This window comes from Diabrotica undecimpunctata, chromosome 8 (assembly GCF_040954645.1).
Source record: "Diabrotica undecimpunctata isolate CICGRU chromosome 8, icDiaUnde3, whole genome shotgun sequence".
NCBI classification, from domain to species: domain Eukaryota; kingdom Metazoa; phylum Arthropoda; class Insecta; order Coleoptera; family Chrysomelidae; genus Diabrotica; species Diabrotica undecimpunctata.
In genome coordinates this window covers 30,878,784-30,905,025 of record NC_092810.1, presented here as the reverse complement: position 1 = coordinate 30,905,025, position 26,242 = coordinate 30,878,784, and the positions used below count along the sequence as shown (strand labels likewise).

The 26,242-nt window shown below is 33.5% G+C and overlaps 3 protein-coding genes across 4 annotated transcripts in view; 2 read left to right on the top strand and 1 right to left on the bottom strand.

Annotated features, from left to right (window-relative positions):
* The window catches only part of LOC140447383 (G-protein-signaling modulator 2-like), a 39,018-nt gene extending 32,150 nt beyond the window's left edge, over positions 1-6,868 (bottom strand). For both annotated transcript variants that reach the window (XM_072539996.1, XM_072539997.1), the window contains exons 1-3: positions 6,594-6,868; positions 6,296-6,528; positions 506-784 (exon numbers count right to left, since the gene is read on the bottom strand). In XM_072539996.1, coding sequence (XP_072396097.1) covers positions 506-784; positions 6,296-6,528; positions 6,594-6,635 — 554 coding nt within the window. In that variant the 5' untranslated portion in view covers positions 6,636-6,868. The remainder of the gene's footprint in view (positions 1-505; positions 785-6,295; positions 6,529-6,593) is intronic.
* A 5,036-nt stretch (positions 6,869-11,904) lies between these two features.
* Positions 11,905-12,636, top strand: LOC140448753 (uncharacterized). Its single transcript, XM_072541867.1, has one exon. It carries the CDS (start codon positions 11,905-11,907, stop codon positions 12,634-12,636), a length of 732 nt encoding a protein of 243 aa, XP_072397968.1.
* Positions 12,637-14,178: 1,542 nt separating this feature from the next.
* Positions 14,179-26,242, top strand: part of LOC140447382 (serine/threonine-protein kinase SBK1-like) — a 43,586-nt gene continuing 31,522 nt past the window's right edge. The window contains exon 1 of the mRNA XM_072539995.1: positions 14,179-14,470. The gene's annotated coding sequence lies outside the window, so the exon portion shown is untranslated. The remainder of the gene's footprint in view (positions 14,471-26,242) is intronic.

Below are 26,242 nucleotides of genomic sequence, written 5' to 3'. Positions count from 1 at the left end.
GCCCCAGTTGAAAGAAAAATCGGCGTGTTTCGAGGTTTCCTATAAAATATTCTTTTGTAAAAGATATTTTAAGTGGACGGTTTTAAATGGAGCACCTCGTATAAAAACTATAATAATAGACTATCTACATGCATAACCGACATGGTATTAATTCAGAGTCAGGATGCAGAATAAATTAGTAGTAATCAGAGTAATTTTGTTAGATAACATATACACTTGATATTTTTTTATTATTTTTTATGAAACATACTATGAAAACATCATTTTTTTATTAGTTATATTTTAATTTATCCAGGACTTTTCACTGTAATTTATATGTTTAATGAAATAAAGCATTATCCAATTACATATTATATTTCCGATATGATGACAAACTACCTAAAAGTGTGTAAACTTTAAGGAATTTTTCATCAGAAGAAAAATTCCTGTGTTAATATGGTTTGATAATGATATGCATAAGATCATATCTCATAGATAAAGGATATGTAGAGCGTGAAAAACTTACTCGTAGTATGTTACAGCTTGGAGTAAACATCCTTTGACATCTTCAGGAAAATCACCGGGATCCTTATTCCCAACTCTACCTATATGCTTTCCTTTCGCATGATACACATTTCCTAAATTGTACAAAGCTCTGCCTTCACTTAGTTTGTCGCCTAGTTCCCTTGATAGTTCCAGATGTCTCTTGCAGCATACAACAGCTTCGTCAAATCTACCCATCACTTTCAAGGTATTACCTAAGTTACCAGAAGATTTGGCTTCTCCTAGTTTATCTCCCATTGTCCTTCAAACAGAAGAAATAGGAAATAGAAAGATAAGAAGAATATGGTAAGTAATAGAAATATACAATAACTTTATAGTGCAAATAGGTAGTTTTTTAAGACACTGTGCTAAAAAGAAAACTTGAGATTGAGTTTTATTGTCAGTTCATGACCTTTTGGGTTTGAAGGGTGCAAAAACTAATACAAAAAATTTGTTCATGTCAATTTGAAAATTAAATGTTACCCCAATACCGATCCATAATCAGTCTAGTAGTTTTTTTAGATTCTTGAGCTAATGAGATGTAAATTTTGAGCCATAAGTAATATCGTGTTATTTTTGGGTAGCAGAGGCGAAATATTTTTAAGTGCTGTACTTACAATCCAGTCAAGAATCAAATTTAAAAAAGAAATTTTTAATAAAATTCAGAAGAATAAATAAAAAGAGTCATATATTCCTACGTTAGGCAAAAAATAAAAAAAAAATAAGATCTGGGCGAATCTAGATCCGTTAGTCAAAATCCGTTAGACAAAAATAATCCTAAACAGATTAACCCACAGACTCACTAGAGTTCTACAACTGGTAAAACACAAGGACTTTCACTCATATATTACACAATTATTCTCTGAAATTATAAGCAAACAATAAAAAAATGAAATGAATAAGAAAACCTGATAGAACATGAGTAATTGATGATGTTTCTGGCATCATTGATAAATAATAAAATGATTAAGACAATGAAGACATCTTAAATGCTCCTTACTGATTGTCGCCTACTGTAAAAACTCACAGAAAAACTACATTCAATAAAATTGTAAAACTAGCAGAAGTCTAGCAACAAGATTTAGTAGTAGGTAATATTTTGAAGAACTTGACACTAATCCATTTGGAATCATTAATTTGGATTTATAAATGAACATTTAACAATACATAAGTGTCTTCCTATAATTAATAAGATTAAAACTAGTTTAAAATGAAAAGAGTATCATACTTTGTTGTTTTTAGATGTTCAACAAGCATTTTATAGAGTGTTGCACAATGGACTGCTTTATAAACTTAAAACATTACTACCTGATCAATTTGACATTATCCTGAAATCAAATTTAAATGATAGATACTTACAAATGAAAATAGATGATAAAATTCATCAGATTACAAATCTATAGAAACAGATGTCCCTCAGAGTAGCATACTTTGCCCTTTCTTATACATATTATTTACTGTAGACCTTCCACAAACTGACGCTATTATAACAGCTACATATGCACTCAATACAGGTGTTGGTCTCACTAGAGCATCTCTAAAATTACAATACTATCTGGATATTCTTTTTAGATAGCTACAGAAATGGAAGAAGAATGTCAATACCAACAAATCAGTCCAAATCAGATTTACCAAACAGAGGTTTGTAAATCAACCTCAGGTTAATGTAAATAACAAAACCATGTATGTATGTATGTACAGCGTTCACAGGCCTTTTAGGCCCATTGCTGGATGGATAATTTCTATCGTTTTCTGTTTTTAGCTATCAGCTTCCAATCTCTGATTCCCATCTCTCTGACATCTTCCATCACTACATATCTCCATCTCTTTCTTGGTCTTCCTCTTGTTTTACCCTCAGGTACTCTCCAAGCAATATTCTTGACTAGTCTATAACCTTGTATTCTTTATAGATGTCCGAGCCATTCTAATCTACGTTTTTCCACCCCTTTTGTTATTGTAGGGTTAGCATACAAATGGTACACTTCTGCATTAGTTCGTCTTCTCCATTCTCCCTCTACTACTTTTCCACACTTTTGGTCTTTGGACCATCCACCTTCTCGAATTCTACAACTGATCCATCCTCCACATCCAATTTAAAGGATCCCCTTTTTGCTCGAGATTTCCATATACTTCGATTTATTAATATTAACCTTCAGTCCCATTTTACAGCTTTCCCGAATCAGCCTTTTTGCTATATTTGCTAGTTCTTTTCAATTTCTTGCAATGAGAATCACATCATCAGCGTAGGCTAAGCATTGGTGCTCCTTGTATAAAATAGTGCCGGACCTATTTATCCCACTAACTCTTACAATTTTTTATAGAACTATAATGAATAGTAATACAGACAACGGGTCTTCTTGGCGAACATCTTTTTTCACTTCGAATTCTTCTGTACCATTGCATTTCATAGCACAAATGGTTTATCTAATTGTCATCTTTACCAATCTTACTATTTTTTCTGGCACTTGGAATTCTTTTAGCGTTTCTATTAATTTGGTTCTGTCTATTGTATCATAGACGGCTTTGTAATCAATGAAAAGTACTTGTGCTGAAATGTTGTATTCATAACAATATTGATCAGGATTTGTTTTAGCATAAAAATTTGATCGGTTGTTGATCTTCCTTTCCTAAATCCTCCCTGGTATTCTCCTAGATTCTTCTCTACATATATTTCTAATCGTTTTTTAATTAGTATTACGAGCACTTTATATATTACCTCTAATAAGGATATTTCTCTATAGTTTGCACATTCAGTTCTATCTCTAGTATAGTTTTATACTTCTATATTTTAAGTTAAGTTTAAGTGTTAAGTTCTCTGCCACAATACCGCTCTCCCCGGGACCTTTTTGATTTTTCATATCTTTTATTATTTCTTCAATTTCTTCTCTTGTGGGCTTTGATATTTCTTCTATTACTATTTGAGGTTTAGGAACGTTATAATTTTCTTCAGTAGTCACTCCGTCATTTAGCATCTCTTCGAAATATTCTTTCCACCTTTCACATATTTGGTCTTTGTCCACTATCAGGTTTCCTTGTTTATCTTTTACATTCATCGTTCTTCCTGATACCCAGTTTTAATGTATTTTACCTCTTTGTAAAAATTTTTTATTTCATTTTTCTTATAATTTTCTTCAATACGCTTTACTTTAGCGTCCATATACTTTCGTTTCAGCTCCCTTAGGATTTTCTTTACATTTTTTCGTTGTTCGGCATACCTTTCTAGGTCGTCTTGTTTTTGCCATCATAAAATTTTTAATCTCAAATCTGATCTTTTTTTTAACTCTGTTCTACATTCGTCATCGAACCAGTGGTTTTTTCTAAATCTTTTTGTTCTTGGTATGTTCTTCGACGTTGTTTCCTTTATAGTGTTTGTCATTTTCAAGAACTTTTGTTGTATGTTACTCACAGTGGTACTATCTTGTTTGGCGTAGGTTTCTTGTATAACCTTTTGATAATCCTGCACTACCTCAAATTTTCGCTGTTTTTTAATTATTGCTTCTCTCATATTAATTCTAACTAAAAGTGAGTGAGGTGAGTGAGGTCAGGTGAGTGAGCACCCACATAGAAATTGGAATAAGTAAAGTATCAAGTACTCATAATTATGCACTTGTGGCAGATAACAATCAAATTACTAGAGCGGATAAAATGGCTGCAGATGCAACAAAAAAAGGCAGAGTTCATCAAAACCAGGAGCAAAAATATGCTCTAGATATTTTAGCAGGAAGCACATCACTACATGGGCCTGGAATAGATGATACTGTGTAAACATAAAAAATAAGTTTTTTTTAAATGCTTCTTGCTCAGAATTATTTTTTTAAGCTAGTGGGATTGTATCTCAGCAACTATTTGATTGATCCTTCTCAAATTTTGCAAACTTCTTTTATAGATAAATTATTAGGTCACATTTTGTCCATTTTGTTGTTATAATTAATTTTACATCAAATTAGCCAAATTTTAACAAAAAATTTTCAAAAATTCAAAAATTTGTATTTTATTACTTATAAAATTTGAAAAAAAAAGGATAAAATGAACAATATCTCGACGTTAAGCCTAGGGAAACTCATAAACTAACTAAATCTTTTTGGTTATTTGCCAACATACCATCCAGTTATAAGTAAGGGTGAACACAACAAAGTACCTTCTTTTTTAACTTGGAAAATTGTTGTACTATAATGTACTAAGAAAATACTATAATGTACTAATAAAATGAACAATATCTCGACGTTAAGCCTAGGGAAACTCATAAACTAACTAAATCTTTTTGGTTATTTGCCAACATACCATGCAGTTATAAGTAAGGGTGAACACAACAAAGTACCTTCTTTTTTAACTTGGAAAATTGTTGTACTATAATGTACTAAGAAAATACTATAATGTACTAATAAAATGAACAATATCTCGACGTTAAGCCTAGGGAAACTCATAAACTAACTAAATCTTTTTGGTTATTTGCCAACATACCATCCAGTTATAAGTAAGGGTGAACACAACAAAGTACCTTCTTTTTTAACTTGGAAAATTGTTGTACTATAATGTACTAAGAAAATACTATAACGTACTAATAAAATGAACAATATCTCGACGTTAAGCCTAGGGAAACTCATAAACTAACTAAATCTTTTTGGTTATTTGCCAACATACCATCCAGTTATAAGTAAGGGTGAACACAACAAAGTACCTTCTTTTTTAACTTGGAAAATTGTTGTACTATAATGTACTAAGAAAATACTATAATGTACTAATAAAATGAACAATATCTCGACGTTAAGCCTAGGGAAACTCATAAACTAACTAAATCTTTTTGGTTATTTGCCAACATACCATCCAGTTATAAGTAAGGGTGAACACAACAAAGTACCTTCTTTTTTAACTTGGAAAATTGTTGTACTATAATGTACTAAGAAAATACTATAATTTACTAATAAAATGAACAATATCTCGACGTTAAGCCTAGGGAAACTCATAAACTAACTAAATCTTTTTGGTTATTTGCCAACATACCATCCAGTTATAAGTAAGGGTGAACACAACAAAGTACCTTCTTTTTTAACTTGGAAAATTGTTGTACTATAATGTACTAAGATTATAAATAAATTTATATTAAACAAAAAAAAAGAATATGTTTAAAATACATAGAAAACAAACTAGTAGTTGGTACAATCCTATTAAAATACCATCTATGTACAGGTATACTAATTACTTGAATATTAGTGTGAAATAGATTGTGAATTTGCATTGCAAATAATAAAAAAAACTGATACGAAGAACTAGATTTCATTTATATTAAAAACAATAAATATTAAAAATAATTTCTGAAACCAAAATCAACCCTATTATCTTTTATAGAAATATGTATATTTTCCCATAACCTTTTCTTAGAATATTTTTATGCTTATAGACTAAATTTTATAGCTTCCATAAATACTTCAAAAATATACTTAATTCTTGCACAAAAAATTTCTTTAATCTTATCCTGAGTTTATCACTCCCAATTTCATGTTCGTTCTGGCTCTACACAATGTAGAATACAAAGTAGCTATGTAATTCAAAATATTAAGAGGAAAATTCCTAGAATGTCCCCTGGTATATTCCAAACCTAATTCTACATAGAGGCTTATAACATACCATAGGCATAATAAGGTATTATAATTATAAAACCAGCTAATAAGAGAACTTTTTAACTAATCAGCAAAAGAAAACTGAGTAGATTGTCATTAACTGGAAAATACAACATTGGTACTGAACTTTACTCTTATTAATAAAAGAATCAAACCTTGCTAAAGTTAGGTCATGTTTATGATACTGCATAGCCTTTCCATAATCCCCCAAATAAAAATAAGCATTTCCCAGCTGACTGTAAATGGCACTAAGGGTTCTCAAATCGTCTGTACCAGCTTGAATAGCAGCTTGGAAAAAAGCCACTCCTGCTTTACAATCTCCTGCCTTACAGAGACGTTCACCTTCTAATGCCAACTCCAAACACATATTACCTGATCCGTCATATTCCTAAGACAAAAATTTGTTAACAACGGTAAGAAATGAACTAAATTGTTGCTGTTTTAAATGCTTACTTGAAAATCTGCGCCTATATTTTCAACACTTGTACTAGACATTTTTTTCTAAATAGTAGTTATGATTCACCTATTTTATCTAGAAATACTTATGTTTACGTAGTTAACAATGTCTAAGGTGGAAATTTTAACAATATTTACCTATATATTCAGTAATTAACTTAACAATATGTTATAAAAAGTGAATATTATAGAAATAAATTACAAAATTATTCATTTAAGTGTGATTAAAAACACCCTTTGCTTTGATTTTTTTATACAAACAAAAATGACAGTTGTTTGTTCATGACATTTAGGAATTGACAGAAGGCGTAATATGAGGTGCGGTAAAAATTAACGAAATAATATATAATTTTTATTGTATTAAAGCAGGCTAAATAGTATTAAACTAATAAAATAATTATTGTCTCATTATAAATAGACAATTTAATTATTGAATTTTAAATTCGCAAAATAATAATTAAAGTTGAGTTGTTTGGCAACTTTACTTACAATCATGAGTGATATAAGTTGCGAGAAATTAGATGCAAAAAACACACATAATAATTTAAATTTTGGAGTTGTGTTTAATATTTTGTGATTTAATTTTAAGATTGTTCCCTATTAGTTTTAAATGTCACTTTTAAAACAATCAAATACTAGTTTACTTCTTTATTAGTGTACGCATTTGGACGAAAGCACTTTAGACATCTTTGGCAAGATATAGCACCTCACTTATTACTTCCACCTTACAGATATAATAAAAAGTATGTTGCAGAACAAGATTTTATGTATATTACTACAAAAAAAGAAGAGTGGACGAAGGAACTTAAAGAACAGTTTGCCTTAAGGCAGTATTTTGTTTTTACTCTTTTTATTTAGAATAGTTGTCTAAGTATTATAACGCTAACCACCTGAAGACAAATCTAAAGACTACCGAGATAGCTAAAGTAAATGCAAGAAATAACTTCATCCACAAGATGACAGCCATAGGGATATACAAAATAAAATAAGATAACTAAAAGACAAATTATTAGAAGAACAATGTTAAGACTCTACTTGTATTATTCACAGCAACATTTTAGTTTTGACTGAATTCGATTAGTCTGTCTCCTCTCTAATTTCTCATCTCTAATCCGAATCCTCATTTACTATTTTCTACCCTTTGTTAACCTAAACCTACTTTCCTACTTTGGTATTATTAGAGTCACCCATCGAGTTAGAATCTAACTCGATGGAGTCACCCATGATGGGTATTATCTCAGGTTTTTTATTGACTTGAGAACTGTATCCACATCTTCGTATAATCTCATAATTAAGTCATCAGTTTTATTTGCAGCTGGAGAGTAAATTTATATAAGATTGAGATTTTTCTTAGGTTAGGTTAGGTTCAATAGATAGATATGTAATACAAATATTCTGAGCGTTGCAATACAGCGTCGTTTCTCCAGTGCGACAGAGAAAACTGACACAAAGCAGTCCCTGCATCTCTTTCTAATGGGTAAAATTTTTTACCACGTAAACGAAATTACCAATGAGAAGGTCAAGTGGTCAATAAACCCGGACCATTAGAAAAGATGCAGGTACTGCTTTGGGCCAGTTTTCTCTGTCGTAAATTGCAATTTTAGATCGCTATTGCTTTTTCTTTTAAGATTTTTTTTTGGCCCAAAGGAGAAAAAAACATCAAAGACAATCAATTTCGTTGGAAACGAAAATTGAAATTTTAGATCGCTTAGGAAAAGGTGAGGGATCTACCGCAATTGAAAAACATTTTAATTTAGGCGAATCAATTTTAAGAGTGATTAAGAAGAATGTAATTTCTGGTACAAAATTAAGCGCGAAAGTTTCATCTTACTCAAGGGATGTATGATTGCTGCTAAAGAAGTTTCAGCTAGCAAAGAATGGCTAAGAGAGTTAGCGAAAACTATTGAGGATGGTGACTATTGTGCCGATCAAGTATGTATTTACCGCTGATGAAACGGGGCTGTATGTATTAGAAAAAATGCCAAACCGTACTTACATCGCAAAGGATGAAAAAACTGCAAGTGGACATAAAGCAAGTAAAGATCGAGTAACATTATTACTTTGTAGCAATGCATCAGGAGATCGGATGTTGAAACCGCTCTTAATAAATAAATCTCTTAGACCAGGTGCTTTAAAAGGCAAAGATTTAAAACAACTGCCAGTGAATTAGATGGCTAAAAAGTCTGGGTGACAACAGCTATTTTTACAGAATGCTTCAATAATTGGTTTGTGCCAGAAGTAGAAGAATATATGAAGGAAAAATCTATCGATTTTAATGTTTTATTAATTATTGACAATGCAGCAGATCTACCTTACTTAGAACATCTAATTATTCAAACAGTATTTCTTCCGCCCAATACAACATAAGCCTTATTCAGCCATTGATCAAGGCGTAATTGCAACATTACAGTGAGTAAACTAGAAAATGAGCCCTTACATTAAAAGATGTGTGGAAGCAATTTTCCATTTTTGATTATTTGATTCATGTTGCGTCTGCTTCCGCTCAAATAAAATCAAGAACTTTAAATGTCTGTTGGAAAAAGGTTTGGCCAGCATGTGTAACAAGCAATGCAACCATTCAAACATCGACACTATCGGATGAAATAATTAATTTGGCACATGAAATTGGCGGAGATTGTTTTAATACCTTCAGCCACGATGATATAGATGAATTGCTTGTGGATGATGCATTAAGTGACTATGATATCATTCATCAAACTTTAGATGGTGTCGTGAGTCTGGAAGATGATAATGATGAGGAAGAAAAACCAACCCCCCTCACTGCCAAATTAATTCGAGATCTTCAACTTTTGCAGTAAATTAGAAAATCATTTTCTTATTAGTGGCCCCAATTCTGAACGAACCTTTAAATTTTAACGTGAGTTACAGAACTGCATGTCAGGATATCATGAGCTACATATAAAATTACTACATCATCATCGCAAAGTTTAATTACTGATTACATTGTCAGAAAAGGAAGAGCTACACAGAACGAGAATGAATTTTGTGAAAATCCATCGCCTTTACCGCAAATATCTATTGCAGAGACAGTTTCTTCTGAATGAAGATAATTTTGAGCCACTTTGCAAAGGGTGTAAACCATTATCAGATAGCGATAATGATTAAAAAAGTTAAACCAAAATTTGATTCTATGAGTGCAATAACGGACCAACCCACAAAAATTCAAAATTTATTTTATTGTAGAATATTAACTGTCTAGTTGAAATCTATCAGCTGCATAGTGGACCAATACACATTTCTCTAGTTGTTACTAGATGGCTGCACTAAGGTAGTTTTGGAACTCCATATTTGATAAAATCTTAGAGAAGCAAAGTGAACCATGCGCGGTTAGTCCACTGTGCTGCTGACAGTTAGATGTTTTTCTATCATTCTTGATTGATATTTCTGGATGTTTTTGTAAATTGTCATTGTGACTTTTAATTATTGTGGAAGAATTTATTCTGTTCTATCCCCTATCCTATTTTATTTTCCAAGAAACTTTCAACAAGGAATATAATTTACACTTTCATCCCCCAATTGCTGACTCTTGTAAGAAGTGTGATTTATTTAAAGTCAAAATAAAGGCAGCCAATAGTGAATGAAGTAAACAACTTGGAACTAAAAAAGAACTTCGTCAAAATAAGGCGAAGAGTGCTAGAGATTCTTGAAAAAGAGACACCGAAATGGCAAAAAATGAAAACGCGTCGGTCATCTATTTCAATCTGATGAAGACTTTATTTACACCTGTGCTTACCGCAGGAATTTGTTACTACAAACGGCAATTATGGACCTACTGCTTCAATATTCATGAAATGGAAACTAATAATTCATTTATGTTTGTGTGGGATGAAACCGTCGCTCTAGAGGTCCTCAATAGGTAGGATCCTGCATTTTATTTTTACATAAAAATTTTTCGTAAAATTAAAACGACTTATTATGAGTTCTGACCAATGTGGCGGTCAGAATCGTAATTATTAAAATGTCATTATTATGCAATTATATAACTACATCTCCAGATTTTACCGTGGAAGAAATAGACCACAAGTTTCTAGTAAGGTCATTCTTACTTGCCATCCGACCAAGAATTGCTTGAAAGTAATATAACGAACAGAAAAGTTTCCGAATCAAAAACCAGGGTAGAGTGGTTTAAAATTCAATGGTTAAGGTTTAGGAAAGTCTTTCCCAATACTCTTCAATATAATATAAGTATCCGAACAATGAAGATGTTTATTTTGAAACAGTGGAACTTTTATATATAATAAAAGGAAATCTGTTTTCAAGAATACAATGGAATTGCCACTTCTATATCCAAATGGCCATACCATTATTGAAGTTAAAAAAGACCTTCTTCAGTTAATGGAATTGATACCCCTATACAGCATGAATTTTATAAAATCCTGAGATCTTAAGCTCAAGCAGCCGGAGGTGAAGTAATTGGCCCATTTGACGACGAAGAGGATTAGACATTCTAACTTCTGATGTTTTTATACACATTCTGTGGTAATAAAGTCTTTGATGCAATATCTAGTATATTATTTTGTGGGATAACCCATTCACTAACTAAAAATATTTTATATGCAAAGTGGACCAACCCACATTAAAAAATCGAATATAGGTGTTTATCCAAAATTTTGGATCAAATTTATCAAATAAGTAATATCTAACATACTTCCATTCATTTAAACCAAAAAATATTCTTAAACAAGGTTATAGTGGATCTCCTAATTTTCACTTTTTTTTTAAACCCATATTCTAACGTTTATTACTATTGGGGTTAGTCCGTTATTGCACTCATAGCCTCAATTATATGAACCTATTACTTTCCCTTAAAATAAAATTAATTAGGTTTTGAATACAAGTTTTTTTAAGCTTTTGTTTTATTTCGTTGGTGGTGGATATTATAAAAATAACTATTCTAGAGAACTTTATTTTCTTTTTTTTAAACATATAAACTTACATTACGGGCTCTAACTAGCGGCCATCATTGTTCTCTGTCAGCTGTCAGCTTAAGCTGTCTACACACTAAAGTTCATGATCTTAAGCTGCATACAGACTAACACAAACAGTAATGTCTAAAATACAACTTAGATTCTACTCTAAACATAAAACTTAATTCTTAAATATACAACACGCTTTTTTTTTTTAACAAAAACATTAATACAAGAAAAAGTCCTTAAGATAATTTGGTTTTTTAGTTTTACGTCTGTCGGAAGGGTATTCGTTTATTTCACTATTTTTATCAGTTTCTGAGTCACTCTCAAACACCAGCTCTATGTTACTCTCAGTTACTTGATGTATGTTACCTGAGATGGACGGCTGTTCCTCATGGCCGCGATGGAAACAAAGGTTTGAAATATATCTCCTAGCAGCAGGAAAGGATTCAGCACAGGAAAAAATTAAAATTGCATTACTGTTACACAGTTTGGGGGAATCATGTTTAGATGTATATAATACTTTTCCCAAAGACAAGAAAACCAGTCTGGAGGATGTACTCAATAATTTTGATGAATATTTTCTCCCAAAAAGAAATGTGACAATGGAAACATTCAAATTTAATAATATTACACAAAAGGAGGATCAAACTGTGGATGCATTTGTTACAGAACTTAAAAATCAAGCTGATAATTGTAGTTTTTTATGCCAGAATGATGAATGCAAAACATCTTATAGTGAACGCATGATAAAAGACCGAGTTGTTTTGGGTGTACATGATAAACAAGTACAACAAAAGTTGTTAAGAGAGCCTGATATGACATTACAACAAATACAGGATTATTGTAAGTCAATAGAAGTGACAAAACAACATATAAAACTATTAGCAGATGATGATTCTACAGAGATTAATGTCTTAAGAAAAATCAAATGCCGAAGGTGTGATATGGAACATCCTATCCGACAATGTCCAGCCTTTAATAAAACATGTTCAGTATGCCAAAGAAGAGGACATTTTGCAAAGATGTGTTTTTGGAAAGATAAAAACATATCACAAAATCAAGCCAGGAAAGTTGAGGTTGTAAATGAAATGGCAGCAACTGCATAAACAAGTAAAGTGGCAACTGTAAGTAATGAAGATCACCTTTCTCAAGAGGATCATGTTTTTGTTTGGGAAAGCAAACAATCTAATAAAATTTCAAGTTGGTATGAAAGCGTTAGAATTATTGATAAGAATATTGTATTTAAGCTTGACTCGGGGGCTGAGTCAAGCATTTTGCCATTAAAATATTTTAAATTGGTGGGGCTAGATCAAAAAGATATAACCCCATCATCAATAACAATTGTCTCATATGGAGATCAAGTTAAAGATGTTCAGTTTCTTATTGTAGATCTAAATACAGAACCTCTTTTAGGATTATCAGATTGTATTGAATTTAATATGATTTCACGTATAAATACAGTGCAGAATAAGTTATTTCATTCAAATATTACTTTGCCAAAAAATATTAATGAATTACATAAAATGTTTCCAGAAGTTTTTGAGGGATTAGGTTGCATTCCAGGCATGGTTGACATTAAGTTAAAACCTGATGCAAAGCCAGTTATTCAGGCACAAAGGAGGGTACCATTAGAGTTACATAATCAATTAAAAGTTGCACTTAATGATCTGGAACAAAAAAATATTATATCAAGAGTAGAATATCCTACTGATTGGGTTAATTCTTTGATGATAGTTGAAAAACCTAATGGTAAACTACGACTGTGCTTGGATCCTAAACCTTTAAATCTTTACATTTCTAGGGAAATCTATAGTATTCCAAAATGTGACCAGCTTCTTAGCCAACTGGATGGTAAAACTACATTTTCAGTAATTGATATGAAGGATGGATTTTGGCAGCTACAATTAAGTAAAAAAAGTTCTGATTTGTGCACCTTCAATACACCATTTGGTAGGTACAAGTTTAACAGGGTTCCGTTTGGACTTAGCAGTATTCCTGAAATTTTTCAAAAAAAATATGGAGGTTTTTGGGGATATTCCTAATGCTTACATATATTTTGATGATTTGATTTGTTGTGGTATGAATGAAAAAGAGCATGATGAAGCTTTTAAAAAAATTTTAGAAAGGGCCTTAAAATACAACTTAGATTCTACTCTAAACATAAAACTTAATTCTTAAATATACAACAGCTTTTGGATGAATTTCTTTCAGATATTCGAAGTAATTTATCATGCAGCCTATTTCTTTTCATTTATGCAAACTTTTTTGTTTTTGTCTTGGTTTTATGTAATTTTAGAAGGCCACGGAACGTATCCCAACTTTTTTAAGGCAAGTAATGTCTTTTTTTATGCGCTTTTCTGTTGAACGTATCCACGGTATAAAACGAGACCTTACTGTATTAGATACAAGAAGCGCAATGACCGGGAAAAGAAAAGCAAATTGGATTTTAGCCGTACAAACTGTACAAAAGAAGTAAAAAAATATATTTTAAGCTCATGCTGATTTTCCTGTTCCGTGACACAAGTTTTCTTCCTCATATTGTGCTAATAATATCCAAAAAACTAAAAATCATTTCGCAGAAACTCAGGTTCAAATAAACTCATACAATTTAACAACAGGGAAGTCCACTCGACAACATTACACTAGACCCAAATGTTAGAACAAGCTAAACGGCAGAAGTCTATAAATACTCGCGAATGTGTTGTCACAGTTTCGACCGAGAGTGCCACTATTAATGTTTCAAAGAAACCCTGAATCAGTTTCTTTCCCGACAGAATCATATAATACACCGTCTGGCTCTAAAAAGATTCGCGCTAAAGGGAAAATCCACGTTTTTAAAATTACGGTCTATATTTAAGTGCCAGTATCTAACTCATCTCTTCATTAAACAGTGTCAGTGCTTCTAACGTATAGTGTGTTTATTTTAGCAACGTTCAAAAGGTAAACTAATATTTTTTTAACGCTTAATATCGTATACAGTTTAAAAGCTTTAGTCTTAGTTCAATGATGGTTTTATTTTATATTGTCAGCTTACGCTAAAAATAGTGATATATATATTAATGAAACAATGTTACATACACTCAATGCTCTAGGCACTTGAAAAAGCCAGACAAAAATAGAACTATTGTAGGTATTAAATGCATTCAGTATATGCATACGGAAACATAAGTTCTTAAAATAATACGGTAAGAATAATAGAAGTAGGCTTTTGTAAATGCCAATACGAAGGCCATTTAATGTAATATGGCTTAGGCTTAATTTTACAAAAAACAAATAAATTAATTTTAATTAAAATTTGATATTGGGGTCCTTTTATTGTTAATTATAATAAGTGGCTTCAAAGTATTCTTTAAGCAGTTGCCTTTGAGGAAAGGATGGACAATAGGAAAATAAATTAAACCAAATAATTTTGTGATCATCATCATCTTGGTGCTACAGCCCTTAGAGGGCCTTGACCTTCTCAAGCTTTCTACGCCATTCTGTTCTGTCCCTTGCTTGCATTTTCCAGTTGCCGACTCCGATCTTCTCCGCATCTTGTGTTACCCCATCCATCCACCTCAGCTTTGGTCTACCCCGTCTTCTCATTCCCACGGGTTGCGCTGTTAGAATCTTTTTTATCATATTCGATTCAGGGGCCCGGGCTACATGTCCTGCCCACTGCAGGCGGTATGCAAACGTTTGCAAACGTATGCTTGTAGATATTCTGCAGTTCAAAGTTATATCTACGCCTCCATATTCCGTTCTCACAGACCGCTCCGAATATCTTGCGTAGCACCTTTCTTTCAAAAATGGATAGAGCGGATTCATCTGTTTTCGTTAGCGTCCATGCCTCTGATCCATATGTGAGAACGGGGACTATCAGTGTTCTATACAGCCTTATACGAGTTTTTTGAGACAGACGTTTGTTAGCTAAGTACTTTGATAGGCCATGATAACACCTGTTTGCAATTATTATTCGCCTTTTTATTTCCACAGATGTGTTATTATTGGGGTTAACCGATGTCCCTAGATATATGAACTCTTTGACTGCTTCGAAGTTTTGGTCATTGATGATTAAATTTGTGTCAACATTTCCAGCTCTTGTGTTTGTGTTAGTCGCCATGAATTTGGTTTTATTTTGATTTATCTGTAACCCCATTCGTTTTGCTGCTGCTACTAGCTCGGTTAGGATTTTCGCAGTTCTCGCCCTAGTTCTTGTTATAATGTCCACGTCATCTGCATATGCTAGAATTTGGACTGATATATTAAATATTGTTCCCCTGCTATCTAAATTAGCGTCTCGTACAACTTTTTCTAAGGCGACATTAAAAAGCTGACACGCCAGCGCATCTCCCTGCCTTAACCCCCTATGTATTTGAAATGGGGTTGACGAGTCGTTTTGAATTTTTACTGCTGATAGCATCTTCGCCATTGTCACTTTTGGAATTCCTAACTCATTCATAACGTTGTAAAGACTTGGTCTTAAGACACTGTCATATGCCGCTTTAAAATCGACAAAAATATGATACATATCTATGTTAAACTCTTGCGCTTTTTCGAGGATCTGTCGTAGTGTAAAGATCTGGTTAATGACTGAACGTCCACGCCTGAATCCTGCTTGATATTCTCCTAGAAACATTTCAGTATAGGGCTTTAATCTCTCGTGCAAAATATTTGACAATATCTTGTATGCTGTATTCAGGAGAGTTATTCCACGGTAATTACTGCATTCCAGTTGGTTTCCCTTTTTGTGTAACGGGCAAATTAAGCCTAAGCTCCATTCTTCAGGCATTTGATCCTCAGACCAAATTCTACAAACAATTTCTTGCATCACCTTGGTCAGCTGCTCTCCACCGTGCTTAAATAACTTTGCTGGGATGCCATCGCTACCTGGGGACCTATGGTTCCTTAGTTTTTCTATAGATATTTTCACTTCATCTACCGAGGGGGGTTCCACGAGTTCCTCATTTCGGTATTCCAGCTCTATATTGTTAGTAGGTTCCCCTTCCAGCAACTCTCGAAAGTGCTCTACCCATCGTAAAAGGATATCCTCTTTGTTGGTAAGCAAGTTACCTTCCTTATCGTTACAATAGTTGATTCTTGGTTTGAATTCTTTTCTAATAATATTTATTTGATGATAGAACTTTCTTGTTTCTCCGTGACTCATATGGCTTTCGAGCCGTTCTAATATGTCATTTTCCGAGTCTCGTTTCTTTTTTCGGTGTATGCGTTTTTCCTCTCTCCTTAAGTTTTTGTATCTATCTATTGTTGTTCTAATTTTTCGTTGTTGCATGGTCCTAACTGCCTCGTTCTTCTCATCTGTTATTTTTTTGCAGTCTTGGTCGAACCAGTCGTTTCTTTCTTGGGTTCGGGATATTCCCAATGTCCTTTCGGCTGCTAATTTCAGAGCCTCCTTGCAGTTGTTCTACATTTCCGTGCTTGACTGATCGACTGCCCAGGTATGTTCTAGGGTTTCGTTTATATGTGACTGGAACTGTTTCTCTTTGTTTTCATTTTTTAGCATACCTATGTAAATTATATTTTACTTGTCTAGTGCCCCTTTCTTTCTTGGCATTGGAAATTCTTTGCCGTAACTTGGCCCTTACCATGAAATGGTCTGAGTCAATATTTGCGCCTCTGTAACTTCTTACGTCCATTAGGTTTGTAAAGTGCCTTCTGTCAATTATAACATGGTCAATTTGATTTGTGGTGTGTCCATTTGGTGATATCCAAGTTGCTTTATGGATATTCTTATGACTAAAACATGTACTTCCCACAATTAAATCTTTGGAAGCTGCCATACTAATAAGCCTTAAACCATTGTCATTAGTAACGTCGTGAAGGCTATGTTTACCAATATAATCTTGGTAGTATATCTCTTTTCCTATCTAGGCGTTCATGTCTCCAATGATTATTTTAATATCGTTTTTGGCACAGTTATCATATGCTCTTTCGAGATCTTCGTAGAATAGATCTTTAATTTCTTCGTATTTTTCCTCGGTTGGCGCGTGCACGTTGATCAGGCATATGTTGAAAAATTTTCCTTTTATTCAAAGGATGCATAACCGATCATTTATGGCTTTAAAACAAATAATAAAATTTTTGATTTTCTTTGATACTAGGAACGCGGTTCCGAACTCATGTCGGTTTGGGTTGCAGCTGTAATATATATCATGTTCTTTTTTCTGCATAATGCCGGTTCCTGTCCATCTCATCTCTTGAATGGCTGCAATGTCTATTCTATATCTTAGGAGTTGATCTTGCAGCAGCTTCAGTCCCGCTGTCCTATACAGCGTTCTTACATTCCAAGTACTGATCTTTAAATCATTGTTATTAGTTCGGTGCGTGGGACGTCGTCTTGAATTCAGTCCGGCTTTTCTATCTCGAGATTTCATAGCAATAGGTTTTTATGGGATGAGGGAGTTAGCCTCATGCCCAACCCCCTTTTCGGAGGACCATTTCTCCCTTCTTCGTCAGCCCTGACCCTATCTTCCACTGGGGTTGGTTACCCAGTCTCCAGTAGGGTTGCTCAGGTTTACCGGGGTTCACCCGTGTGATCCGGATCACACTTCTCGGAGGTGAAATAATTTTGTAATACTAAACTATTAAATAATTAATTAAAAATGAATCAAAAAAATTTTAACGTCAGACAATTTTACAATTAATAAAAATCATAATAAATTCCTATGAAAATTATCAATAGTTGTTTGGACTTGTATTCAGATAAAAGATCTCTTCTCTGTATTTTGTTTTTTAAATTAAATCAAGACAAAGAATTTTCTTTCAAGAAATATTACTTCTTTTAATTTTTTTATACCTGAATTAAAAGATTATATTTATTGTGAAATGAAATCACTAAAAAACATATTAAAAAACCAAATTAATTTATGATCGTGGCTGAAAGACTTTGTTGACTGGTTCCTTTTCTTCTTACGACTGTGATCTGTGACCCACCTTTTGCTCGTACTCTCAGTTACTCTACACACGTCTGCTATATCTTCTGCTTGTCAACGTCTCTCATACACACGATCGCCGCAACAGCCTCTCCAAAAGCTCTTGGACCAAACTCGTATCTCATAGGAACCCAATTTCTTTCTATTCGAAAGGATTTTTACTTAATCGTCTAGTATCAAATAATATACTATACACCTGTTTGTTTATTTTACAGGATGTACTTTCGTTGTTTTACAGGATGTAGGTCTTCTCTGTCCTTTTTTATGATGTTGAATCGTGGACCTTGAACGAAGACATGTGCAGAAAACTGGAAACATTTGAGATGTGGCTATATCGGAGAATACTTAAGATCGCGTGGACGGAGGAGGACCGAGTCACAAATGAGGAGGTCCTCAGAAGAATGAATAAGAACCGAGAGGTACTGACCACCATCACATCCCGAAAGTTACAATTCTTCGGACATATTATATATATATATATATATATATATATATATATATATATATATATATATATATATATATATATATATATATATATATATATAAGCGGGGATCCTACAGCTTCTGCCGCTTCCCGCATTTCGATCGCCATCTTTTTCTATCTCTCCAGGTGTCTTCATCAATGGCTCTGTCTTTCATGGTTTCCATAACACCTTGTATCCAAGACTTGGCTGGTCTTCCTCGTTTCCTTCTATTACTTGAATTGTATTCCATAGCTCTTTTTGGCCATCTGTTGTCGTCCATCCTCTGTACGTGTCCATACCATATTAACTGTCTAGTTTCTATTCTTTCAGAAGTTGTATGTACTCTATCTGTTTTTCTTCTAATTTCAGAATTAGGTATACGTTCTACTCTTGATATACGGCAAGCTCTTCTTAGGTAGTCCATTTCAACCGTGTCAACTTTTTTCTTTCCTTTTACTGTCATTTGCCAACATTCTGCTCCATATGTAAGAATGGGCTCTACAATTACTTTGTAGATAGTCATTTTAGTTCTCATAGTAGCTTTGTTGGACCAAAGTATCGAATTCAGAATTTGAACACTCTTCCTGCCTTGTTGCACTCTATAGTCTATATCTCGTTCCGTTGTTCCTTTACTGCAGATAAAGCATATTATGCAGACATATTATGCGAAATGAATCCAGATATGCTCTCTTTGAAGCCATCCTGCAAGGAAAAATATTTGGAAAACGAAGCCCAGGAAGAAGAAGAACATCTTGGTTAAAAAACCTTAGAATCTGGTTTAATACAACATCTGTGCAGCTTTTCTGCGCTGCTGCAGATAAGATAAAGATTGCTATATTGATCGCCAACATTCGTAACGGATAGGCACATCAAGAAGAGAAGAACTTTCATTGTCCACTGCTACCAATCCTTGGGGCTAGTTCCACAGACACAAAACACCTTTCACAATTAATATTTGAACTGAACTATGCTAACTTTCACTGCAGGATATGAAATACAAACAACTTCCTTTTTTTGTGATCACAGTGATCTTCCTTTTTTCGAGCAAAACAAGACTTCCTTCACTTTAATCCCTCCTTCTTCTTTTCACCAATCAGACACACACATCCTACATACCACGCCATCACTTTCGACCAATTACATTCTGTGACTTGTCAAACACAAACTCAATGCTATTATGATATCACATAACCTTGGTATTTCTAAATTTTATATAAATAAGATCTTTTCTTTGTTTTCAAGTTTCTATAGACAATGCAGCTAATACTACTTGGGGTATTGTATACTTATCCATGGCCACAAAACTTTCTAATTTTTTGTCCAATTTCTTTGTAAACAAAAGACTTAAACCTTGTATTCTAAAATTGCTATCTTTGGATTATTAACATTAATCGTTTATGAGAAATCCTCTATTGTTATCAAATATTACAGTATGTACAAATATCTATTCTCCTATCTGCCAACTTTCTACTAAATTAGTAAAGCCATTACTTATTCAAATATTTGAATTTTACAAAACTAACATTTCTATTTATAGAGTGAAACAACTTTACCGGGGTCGGTGAATTTAATTTTTTATTAGACTTTCTTCTTCTTAAAGTGCCTTCTCCATTACTGAAGGTTGGCTATAACTACAGCAAATTGCTCTCTATCTTGAGCTGTTCTTAGTATCGAATGTGGGTCCAAGCCTGTCCAGTCTCTTACATTCTTCAACCAGGGGCATTTTCTTCTTCCTGGACATCTTCTTCCCTTCACTTTCCCTTCCATTATAAGTCGTAGAAGTTGTATTTTTCTCCTCTGTAAATATGTCCTAGATAACTCGTTTTTCTGTTTTTTACAATATTTAGGAGTTCTCTCTCAGTACCCATTCTTCTTAGCACCTCGTTGGTCACGTGCTCTGTCCAAGAGATCTTCAGCATCCTTCGAAAAACCCACATCTCAAAGGCTTCTATACGCCTCATACTTGTAATTCCGAGAGTCCATATTTCCACTCCGTATAGCAATATGGAATACATAAACGTTTTTACAAATTGGTATCGGATATCCAACGATAACGTAGAGTTTATTAGGAATTTTTTCATTCGTTGAAATGCGGACCTAGCATATTCTATACGAGCACGTATTTCGACCTCGTGGTCAAGATCGTTTCTTATCCAGCAACCAAGATACTGGAATCTTTGTACTGGTTCTATATGTTTGATATAGATACAAATATTAATGTCGACATTTGGTGCACGTGTAACAGCCATTACTTTTGTTTTATTTTATTTGTATTTAGCCCCAAGCTATCTCCCTCTCTGGTTATGTCATTCAAAAGTCGTTGTAAACTACGTTGATTTTTATTCCTTCTTCAATATTTTCGAGGGCATTTTGAAAGATCTTTTCGGAATATATATTGAATAACAGTGGAGAAAGTACACAGCCCTGACGAACTCCTCTTTTTATTGGCAATTCTGTCAGACGATTGATCCCAATATAGTTTTTTAATAAGTGCTACAGTGTTATGGTCTATACCATGTTGTGTTAGGGTTTTTATGAGTTCTGTGTGTTTTACTCGATCAAACGCTTTTTCGTAGTCGATAAAACAGAGAAACACGTCTTTTCGCTGATCTCGGCATTTTTGTAGTAATATCTGGAGGCCAAATAATGCCTCCCTTGTACCAAGCCCCATACGAAATCCAAATTGATTGTCGCTCAGGTTTCTTTCGCATTCTCTGTATATTCGTTGATGTACAATTTTGAGTAAAATTTTCAGAAAATGGCTCATCATGGGCTCAGCAATTGCTTTATTTTTCTTGGGTATAGGTATAAATGTCGATCTAAGCCAGTCTTCTGGGAAGATTCCAGTGGTATATATTTTGTCAAATAATAGTGTTTAATAAAGTTAAACCATAACAATGTATATATATATATATATATATATATATATATATTGCGCTTCTCCTGCTTGAATCCAAAGTTCTTGGTTTTGTGCTGTTTCTCATCAGTTTCATCATCTTCATTGGGTCATTTTGACTTCGTGTAGGTGGACTCCGCTTCGCTTATCTGTCCTTGGTCTCCATTCCAGTAGTTTTCCTTCATTAATCCTTGCCACATGACTACCCTATTCCACTTCAGTTTGCACGCTGTTTTAATGACATCTCTAACCCTAGTTTTAGTTCATACATCTATGTTTCGGATTTTGTCTTTCAGCATGAACCTATCATTAATCATTCCATTCTTCTTGTGATATCATCAGTCTCGAAACGTTTCCCTTTGTGAGTAAAAGTATATATGCACACACTAATCGAAGACTTTTCTCTTTATATTAATTTTCTGTAAATACATTTTTAATGTTAGAAAACCAGCAAAATGTACCTTATGTGGAGGTGCCCATCCATCCAATTAAAAAATGCCAAGCTTATCTAGAGATACAATTTAGAAGATACCCAAACATTACATGTGAAATCATTACAAAAAAAGGACACCTCTCAACTTTCCGCTCCAATCAGTGACACTAACCACAATGAAAACATGCACCAAACAACTAAGCGCACATACACAAGTAGTTCAAAACCAGCCACCTATAACTATACCGCAACCAACAACAAACGGAAATAAACAAGATAGTCAATTTCACCTTATCGAGTCATCTCGAGTTTACAGAAAATAATAGAAAACCCACAATAAACAATAAATCTATTGACACTAGAAATATAACAGTTAAGAGAACTCATTACTTAAAAGAATTGATGGCATTACAACCAATAAGAATTGCTAAATGAAACGTAAATGGACACTTCTAAAACGTAGACAAGAAATCGAAATATTCTTCGCTACTAATAAAGTAGACATTGTGTTAGTATCTGAAATGCACTTATTCGGGAGTGCACAATTTCAAATCACCTTGCATAAGTTCTACAATGCAGTATGCAGTATATCCTGATGCAGAAAGAAGCCCCAGAGGCGGATCAGCAATAATAATTAAAACATCACAAACCACCGAAAATCGAAAAAACTTCCTGCAAAAAGCTTCAGTTTGCATACAAGACAATTTTGGCCCATAATGCATTTCAGCAGTTTATTGTCGGCCAAATTATCAACGTAACAAGAATGGATTAGAAACACTTTTTAGATCAAAATCCGTAAACTAATTTTCGAAACCAAATTCAGATTTTTGCTTTCATCTGTGCCGTCTAAGAATTGCAAGGCAAAACAGACGTTGATAAAGATGTTAATAGAGACATGAGGAATCTAAAAATTGCATTCCACAACATATCTCCTCAATTAAGCAAAAATCCTTAGAGAATTTGGTTTCCAGTACTCGTACAGAGTATATCGGAATAAAAAGGAAAAAGATAGTTAAGATTTGATTTCACGTATAGTGCGTCTGCGTATCCGCTTATATGTATTTCGCCCTAAAAGGGCTCTTCAGAACGGCTATTCACAGTCGCTCTGGACGTGAAAATAAATCTCTTCTGTCTTAGGAAGCAACTCTAACATGGCTTCGTATGGACGCAAATAGCGACATCTGATATTAAAATTCGTAAACTAATTTTCAAAACCACCAATTGCACTATAAGTAAAATCAAATCTTAACTGTCTTTTTCCTTTTTATTCCGATATACTCTGTACGAGTAGTAGAAACCAAATTCTCTAAGGATGTTTGTTTAGTTGAGAAAATATGTTGTGGAATGCAATTTTTAGATTTCCCATGTCTATATATCAACGTCTGTTTTGCCTTGAAATTCTTAGAAGGCACAGATTAAATCAAAAATCTGAATTTGGTTTCCAAAATTAGTTTACGGATTTTAATATCAGATGTCGCTATTTGCGTCCATACGAAGCCATGTTAGAATTGCTTCCTAAGACAAAAGAGATTTATTTTCACGTTCAGAGCGACTGTGAATAGCCGTTCTGAAGAGCCATTTTAGGGCGAAATACGTATAAGCGGATACATAGACGTACTATACGTGAAATCAAATCTTAACTGTCTTTTTCCTTTTTACTTTTTAGATCATTAGGATCCAGGCTCTTAGTGGATGGCGACTACAATTTAAAACACAAGAGCTGGGACTCAAGATAATCCCCCTCGGGAAGAGGTAGAGTCCTCTACGATGTGGTGAAAAAATGCAACTAAAATATCTCTCAAACTACAAACCAACTTATTGGCCAACCGATCGAAATCGACTGCCCAATTTACTTGATTTTTTATCTATAAAGGAATACTAAAAGAATATCTACACATAGAATCTAATGAAGACCATTCACCAATCATTACAGCAATAATAACAAATCCATCAGAAAAATGTCCACCTCCAAGACTAACGAATAAAACAACAGACTGGATTAAAGAAATTATCCTACTAAAACAACCGCAATAAATAGAAATATCAATAGAAACAGTATCAAAACAAACACACGAAGCTGCATGGGAATCTACAAAACATAACTTTGAACGAAAACGGTTCCATAAGGATTGTCCAACAACAATAAGAATAAAAATATTAGAAAAACGAAAACTTCGTAAAAAATGTCATCAAACTCGTTCACCCCAAGACAAAACCAAATTGAACAGAATGTGTAGAGAAATAAAAGAACTACCAAAACAACAAAGCAACGTCAATTTGCAACATTACCTAGAAAATCTGACACCTAACTCAGATAATGATTACTTATTAGAAAGGCCTCAAATAAGCTAAAGCGACCACAAAACCAAATTCCACCTATTAAAATTGTTAAAGACAGATCAGGAAAAAGCAGAAGCTTTCACAAAACACTTAGAAAAGGTATTTCAGCAGCTAACAAACAGGGCAAATTAAGATGACGATATCTATGAATATTTAGACAGTCCTAATTAAATGAACCATCCACCCAATTGGGTAACTCCTAACGAAGTAAAAACTCTATTAAAAAACCTCAATAAAAGAAGTCGCCTGGACATACTTTGATAACGGCCAACATAATCTACCCAAAAAAGGAATAGTAAGTCTATTACGCGAAGATCATTAAGATTCCAAAACCAGGAAAACCTTCACATGAGATTACATCCTGCCGACCCATCAGCCTATTACCAGTTAACTCCAAAGTGGCAGAGAAAGTCATTGCAAGTAGACTGATTTATTGAAATACAGAACAAACAATTTTATACCCATTTATCATTTCAGTTTTCGCCAAAAACACGACACAAGTGAACAAGTGCATAGGGTGTTAGAAAAGATACAATCAGCCTTCCAGAAAAAGAGCTTTTACAATGCCATTTTCCTGGATATTAGTCAAGCATTTTACAAGGTCTGCACCCAGGATTACTCTTCAAACTAAAGAAAGCAATATCTCAGCCACTATACACTATACTAAAATCATACCTCGAAGAAAGACTATTTTATGCAAGTTACGAAGAAAGTATGTCTAACATCCACAACACAAATGCAGGGGTCCCGCAAGGCAGTGTCTTGGGACCAATTCTCTAAACAATCTTTACAGCTGGTTTTCCAAGTAAAGAAGAATCCACAATCGCAACATTCGCAGATGACACTGCAATTTTGATCAAAAAACCAGATCCCATACAAGCAGCTGAAATATTACAACAAACCATACATTTAATTAAAATGTGGGCTAAGAAATAGAAGATAAAAATCAACGAAGCAAAATCAGTTCCTAAAAAAAATATCCTAATGCATAACAAGAACATTCCTAAAAATGATACTGTAAAATATCTTGTATTACTCCTTGACAAGAGGCTAACATGGAGGACACATATCTGGATGAAGAGGAAGCAATAATATTCGGAAAACACCTCTGGCTACTCGTCTGTAAATCCACCTTATCATTATCTAACAAAATATTAGTGTATAAAGAAATCATCCAGCCCATCTGGACATACGGGATTGAACTGTGGGGAACTGCAGCAGAAAATAACATAGCAGTACTAGAGCGATTTCAATCTAAGGTTCTTGGTGCCATAACTGATGCATCGTGGTTTCATTCCAAATGAAGACGTTCACAGGGACTTGAAGATCGAAACAGTAAAGCAAATGATTGTTAAAAGTAGTGATAAATATTTTAATCGACCGGAAAAACACCCCAACTCCACACAACTATATAGATTAGACATTAGATCTCCTTAAACTTATTAGGAGTAATAATCATTGGACTAAAACTCTTGCTTACATCTATTATATTCGTTCAACAAAAATGCTTAGTGTTACTTGTTTGTATGTAACATATTTTATTTAAATTTTAAAACTAATAAAAAAATTTTTTAACAGTTCTATATCCTCTGTACTTCATGATACTTCAGTTGTTTGGTTTCTTCTTCTCCTTTATGTTCCTCT

Excerpts from the sequence above, each read along its gene's own strand:
- LOC140448753 (XM_072541867.1), top strand. The coding sequence starts at position 11,905 with ATGGACGGCTGTTCCTCATGGCCGCGATGGAAACAAAGGTTTGAAATA.